Source organism: Cebus imitator, unplaced genomic scaffold, assembly GCF_001604975.1.
Source record: "Cebus imitator isolate Cc_AM_T3 unplaced genomic scaffold, Cebus_imitator-1.0 Scaffold50, whole genome shotgun sequence".
NCBI classification, from domain to species: domain Eukaryota; kingdom Metazoa; phylum Chordata; class Mammalia; order Primates; family Cebidae; genus Cebus; species Cebus imitator.
Genome location: NW_016107365.1, coordinates 7,876,447 through 7,882,939, shown reverse-complemented (window position 1 = coordinate 7,882,939; position 6,493 = coordinate 7,876,447). Strand labels below are relative to the sequence as shown.

Genomic DNA, 6,493 nt, shown 5'->3' with positions numbered 1-6,493 from the left:
AAAAGTGCAGGGAAACGGGCACTCTTCAACCAAATTGGTGGGATTACATGTTGCTACATGGGTTTTGGAAGACAATGTGACAGTATTTATCATAATTGTAATTTAATTATTCCACTCAGGTATGTAGTCTACAGACATGCACATGTACATAAAGATGTGTGTAGGTGTTCATTCCAGCATTTATAATAGTGCAAATTGGGAGAAAATTCTAAATTTTTATCCATAGGGGATTGGCTAAGAAAAAAAAAAAAGGTATTTCCAATTCCTGGATTTTGATATAGAAGAACTGTAATGAGCTGAGCGCGATGGCCCATGCCTGTAATCCCAGCATTTTGGGAGGCTAAGGCAGGTGGATCACGAAGTCAGAGACCAGCCTGACCAATATGGTAAAACCCCATCTCTACTAAAAATACAAAAATTAGCTGGGCATGGTGGCGCGCTCCTGCAATCCCAGTTGCTCAGGAGGCTGAGGCAGGAGAATCACTTGAATGGGGCGGGGGAGGGGGGAGGCGCCGAGGGTGCGGTGAGCTGAGATCACGCCACTGCACTCCAGCCTGGGTGACAGAGAAAGCAAGACTCTGTCTCAAAAAAAGAAAACAAAAAACAAAAAACAAGAAGAACTGTAATGAAACAATTCCTATGATAAACTGTTAAGTAAAATAAAAAATTGAAAACAATATTTATTTTATTGTTTGTATGTAATTAATATGAATAAACATGTCCATCTATACATATATACATACACAAAGGCATATATATATAAACACAGGTAGATGTACAAAAAAAGTTCTGCATACATACAAAGTGTTAAAAGTACTACCTCTAAGTAGAAGACTAAGAGGAGCAGGGTAAAGAAAGACTTCTACTATTTATGCACTTTTGTATTTCAATATTTTACATAATTAAGATGCATTCATACATAACTGGTTAAGAAAATATGTACACCATTTATTATTAATTATTATTATTATTTTGAGACAGAGTATCACTGTGTTGTCCAGGCTGGAGTATAGTGGCGTTATCTCAGCTCACTACAACCTCCACCTCTTGGGTTCAAGTGCTTCTCCTGCCTCAGCCTACTGAGTAACAGGGAATACAGGCATCTGCCACTACGCCCAGCTAATTTTTGTATTTTTTTCACACTGTTGGCCAAGCTGGTCTGGAACTCCTGACCTCTAGTGATCTGCCCACCTCAGCCTCCCAAAGTGCAGGGATTACAGGCTGTACACCATTTTTTAAAGTTTTGAGCAAGCTTTAGCCCAATGAAGAAGTGAGGGAAGGGTGTTGTAGGAAGAAAGAACAATGAATAACGAGACAAAAGGACAAGGCTCCAGCACTTCCTCCTCTGTAGGCCTTCCTCCCCATGCTCATCCATTTCTCTATTCACTGCTACTGCCTCAGGTCCCACCAAATCCTGTAGGTATTCCTAACGCAGAAGTTCTAACAATTAATGGCACTTATTTACAAATATGATTCCTCCAACTAGACTGTAAGCTACTTGTAACCCTAGCTCCTAGGACACTGCCATGCAAAGAAAAGGCGGGCATCCAGGTAATTGATAAATGAGCAAATGAATTAATGAATGTATAGTAGATGGATGTATGTAGAGTCTTCTTTTTTTTTTTTGTAAAAAGTGATTTATTTAAAGAGAGAGAGAGAAACAGGAGAAGGAGAGAGAAAGAAACAGCTAACTCTCACACTGAGTGAATCCAGAAAGATGGAATCCAGGAGAGGAAAGCAGCTTCTATACTGAGTGGAAGGGAACAGAGAGAGAGAGATGGAGTTTAGGAGGAGAAGACAGCCTTCCACAAGAGAGTGTGGAAGGGGACTCCAGAGGGAAAATCCAGGGTAGAGAAAAGCAGCTTCCACGAAGGGAGTGTTCGTGGAAGGGGATCCAAACATGGAGTCCTGGATGTAGAGTCTTCATTAGACAAGTTTGGTTGTAAAAGTGCAAAATAATTCCAACAAACAGCACATTAACCCCTTTGTGTTGGGGTTAATGATAAATAGCACAGGTTTCAGTGAGTTGGGGGTCAAAACTATTCTGGGCTAACATCAGCCTAAATTTAGTCACATGAATTCGAAAAGTGCAACACTATAATGAAGACTCAAATATGACATTAAACACAAGCACTGATGGCATACTAAAATAAAGTATGGACTTGTGATTTCACGTAGCCTTTAATGTACTTTTTACATCATTTATTGCTGCTTCCACCACTCCATTATGTGGAGAACGATTCTCTAAATTGCACTTACATGTTCTGAAAGCTACACTGAAATTTGTAGTACAAATGCTTTAATATTAAACATCTGAAATTTTATTTTTTAAAAGTGTTTTTTGCTCACTTAATTAGTTTAACCAATGAGGCTAATTACTGCTTGGTTTTCATTAAAATCTTGATAATTATTTTCCTGAAGTTTTCCTCCCAGGCACATAGTACGTGTGCTGGTTTCATTATTCATTTCCTAATACCCCTTGAGATAAATTTACGAATGATTTACATTTGAAAATCCCTTACGTACTGTTTAACAAGTGATAGTTTTTTAACCCCTAAACCTCAAGAAAACCACCTCAGAAAGATCTTTACTGGCTACACCCTGCGCTTCTCTAAGAGCTATTGTCATAATGGGGTAAGTTTATTTCACATGCTATTAAGTGGAAAAACAGACATAGGATTTGTATGTTAAAACAGTTCCACCTCTCTTCTAATTGTGAAAACTTTGTTATGTGGGAAGATGATATGTTATGGAATTATGTTGTAGTCAAGATGAGTCAGCATGTTTTGGTTGTTACCATTTATGGGGCAACTATGAGTCTAGGCAGTGGCTTGCCTCCTCACTTAGTGCTTTATCTGGGAGTATTCAGGAAGTTGGGAAGACGAGATTCAAGTACTACTTTGTTCACACGAGAATTACCTCCACTTGAAAGACGTTCACTGATTCTGAATGCTAGGTATTTTTTTTAGGAGTGATTGTTGGGGAAATTTCCCCCTCGGGTGAGCTCCAGGTCAGACATGGGGGATGGAGTGGGATAGGAACAGCTGGTCAGCTCAAGGGGCAGTCTCAAAGGGGCTCAGGACCCAACTATATTGCATATGTATTGTTAGAGACAGAATGCTTGTTCTTAGGTACTGCAAGGAAAAATCAGAATTCAGACAAAAAGCTTTCTCAGCAAGTCAATTTTACTTTCTGCAGAAAGGGTACTACTTGCTAGCAGTCTTGCCATGAGAGTACAATGAACCAAGGAAAGGCAGGCGTATTTATTCTTTATGCATTAAGTCTTTATTGCTGTGTCTGAGCTCTGTTGGTTGGAGCTAGACTTCACAATCTAAACTGAACTTGATTGGCTAGCAACTTAAAACTTTTCTAAATTGGTAAAGGCAATGGAGAAGAAAGGAAAAGAGGAAGTCTAAAAAGAAAGGGAGAGGAAGTTACTTGCGAAACTTAGAAAAGTAATAAATATATTAGTTAAAGTTCAAGGACATAGAATGTACTATGTGCCTGTGAGCACGTCTAGCACAAATATCATGGTTAAAGTACAAGGACATAGAATGTACTTATTCTTTTTATATCTAACAGCTACATAGGATAGGGCTTAACAAAAAGTTACTAACAAAAAGCAAGAAGGCTTTGAAGAAAGTTAGTCTTTAAAAGAAACTATTATTTCTAACATTTATTATTATTATTCTTTAACAAGAAGGGAAACTTGAAGAGGAATTTTACTTTCTTTTTTTTTTTTTTTACCCCCCTTCCCCGGAACTTTTACTTCCTACATGTATATAAATTCTGTGTGAAGGTTTTAATTTCATTGGCCGTTTGGAGAAAGGGAACACTGGAAAAAGTGTTTTTACTCTAGGCAGTGGGAACTAGCTCTTGGCAGCACTGCACAGCTCAAATCCTCCTTCATCAATAAGGTCTACCCCAATTATACACCATCTTCTTTACTTCCTGATGCACAACAGTGCTGTCCAATAAACCTTCTGCCATCAGGACCCACTCCATAGCATGCTGGTCCCAGTGCCAGATAAAAGTGCAGGACCTCTTCTTAAAAAGTTATTACAACTACTCAAGACAACAACAACAAGGTATTAACCAAGCCTGGACCCTCCTAGACTTGGGGCTCTGTGAAACTACACATCACATGTCCATGAAGCTGGCCCTGCCTGCAATGCTGGAATCGTTTTTGGTGTGCTGTCCAGTATGGTAACCACTAGCCACATGTGGGTACTGAGCACTTGAAATATGGCCTGTAATTGAGGAACTATATTTCATTTTCATTGAAATTGCCACATGTGGTTAGTGGCAACCATATTCAACAGTGTAGCACCAAATAGATTATAAATTGTTTGGGGTAATTTAGTCAATCTCACTGTTGTTCAGGTTTTGTCATCTGTAAAATGGTATAATAATATTACCTACCTCCCAGAGTTATTTTGTGAATTAGTTATCCTGTCTAAAGTTCTCACAATTATACCTGGTATATAATAATTGTTAGCTTTAATATTTATTATTATAAACATAATCCATTTTTTTGCAAGTATTTACTCCTCTGGGAAAAATCCAGCAAGTTGTGGTAATTTGACATTGTCAAAGGCTGGTTCAGGCTGGGTGCCGTGACTCACACCTGTAATCCCAGCACTTTGGGAAGCTGTGGTGGGTGGATCACTTTCGGTCAGGAGTTAGAGACTAGACTGGCCAACATGGTGAAATCCCATTCTACTAAAAAATACAAAAATTCGCTGGTCATGGTGGCATGCACCTGTAATCCCCGCAACTCAGGAAATTGAGTCAGGAGAATCGCTTGAACCTGTGAGGTAGAGGTTGCAATGAACCAAGATCACTTCACTGCACTCCACCTGAGTGACAGAGCGAGACTCAGTCTCAAAAAAAAAGAAAAAACGAAACAAAGACTGGTTCAGCCATGTGTATAAGCTGAGGTTGGCTCGAGGTTTCAGGAAAGGTTTTGAGAATCTTGGTAAACTATAAATAATTCCAATGATATAGAACTGAATAAAATAAGAAGTAAAAGTGCCCTTAAGGCACACATTTAACATTTTACCTTTTAGTGTATGTAGGGTCACCAGATAAAATACAAAGTGCTTCATTAAATTTGAATTTCAGGCTTCCGCCATCTTTCCAGCCTTAGTCGGACGGGCACGGAGACCCTTCTGGAAGGAACGCCGCGATGGCTGCGCAGGGAGAGCCCCGGGTCCAGTTTAAACTTGTATTGGTTGGTGACGGTGGTACCGGAAAAGCGACCTTTGTGAAACATCATTTGACTGGTGAATTTGAGAAGTAGTATGTAGCCACCTTGGGTGCTGAGGCTCATCCCCTAGTGTTCCACAGTAACAGAGGACCTGTTAAGTTCAGTGTGTGGGACACAGCTGGCCAGGAGACATTCGGCGGACTGAGGGATGGCTATTACATCCAGGCCCAGTGTGCCATCCTAATGTTCGATGTAACATCCAGAGTTACTTACAAGAATGTGCCTAAGTGGCATAGAGATCTGGTGCGAGTGTGTGAGAACATCCCCATCGTGTTATGTGGCAACAAAGTGGACATTAAGGACAGGAAAGTGAAGGCAAAATCCATTGTCTTCCACCGAAAGAAGAATCTTCAGTACTACGACATTTCTGCCAAAAGTAACTACAACTTTGAAAAGCCCTTCCTCTGGCTTGCTAGGAAGCTCATTGGAGACCCTAATTTGGAATTTGTTGCCATGCCTGCTCTTGCCCCACCGGAGGTTGTCATGGACCCAGCTTTGGCAGCGCAGTATGAGCCCGACTTAGAGGCTGCTCAAACAACTGCTCTCCCGGATGAGGATGATGACCTGTGAGAATGAAGCAGGAGCCCAGCGTCAGAAGTCTAGTTTTATAGGCAGCTGTCCTGTGATGTCAGCGGTGCAGCGTGTGTGCCACCTCATTATTATCTAGCTAAGCGGAACATGTGCTTCATCTGTGGGATGCTGAAGGAGATGAGTGGGCTTCGGAGTGAATGTGGCAGTTTAAAATATACCTTCATTGTTTGGACCTGCATATTTAGCTGTTTGGAACGCAGTTGATTCCTTGAGTTTCAGATATGAGACTGCTGCAGTCACATCACAATATTCAGTGGTGAAATCTTGTTTGTTACTGTCATTCCCATTCCTTTACATTTAGAATCAGAATAAAGTTGTATTTCAAATATCTAAAAAAAAAATTTTTGAATTTCAGATAAACAATAAATAATTTCTTAGCATAAATTTGTCCCAAGTATTGCATGGAACATACTTATACGAATGAATTATTCATTAATTATCCAAAATTCAAATTTAATTGTGTGTCCTATATTTTTATTTATCAAATTGGACAAGCCTAGATATATGGCTCCCAAAACCAATAATGTTGTAATTTCTCTGAACTCGCCCAGCCTGGGCTAATTCACAATCCATGTAAAATTTGACAGAGGAAAATTATCGTCCCATTCTCTCTTATATACTATTTAACCAGGA

At 39.8% G+C, this 6,493-nt stretch overlaps 1 protein-coding gene across 1 annotated transcript; it reads left to right on the top strand.

The window, feature by feature from the left end:
• The first annotated feature begins 5,115 nt into the window (after positions 1 to 5,115).
• Positions 5,116 to 6,201, top strand: LOC108303766 (GTP-binding nuclear protein Ran-like). The gene has a single exon (XM_017527706.1). It carries the CDS (start codon positions 5,453 to 5,455, stop codon positions 5,837 to 5,839), a length of 387 nt encoding a protein of 128 aa, XP_017383195.1. The 5' UTR covers positions 5,116 to 5,452; the 3' UTR covers positions 5,840 to 6,201.
• The last annotated feature ends 292 nt before the right edge of the window (positions 6,202 to 6,493 follow it).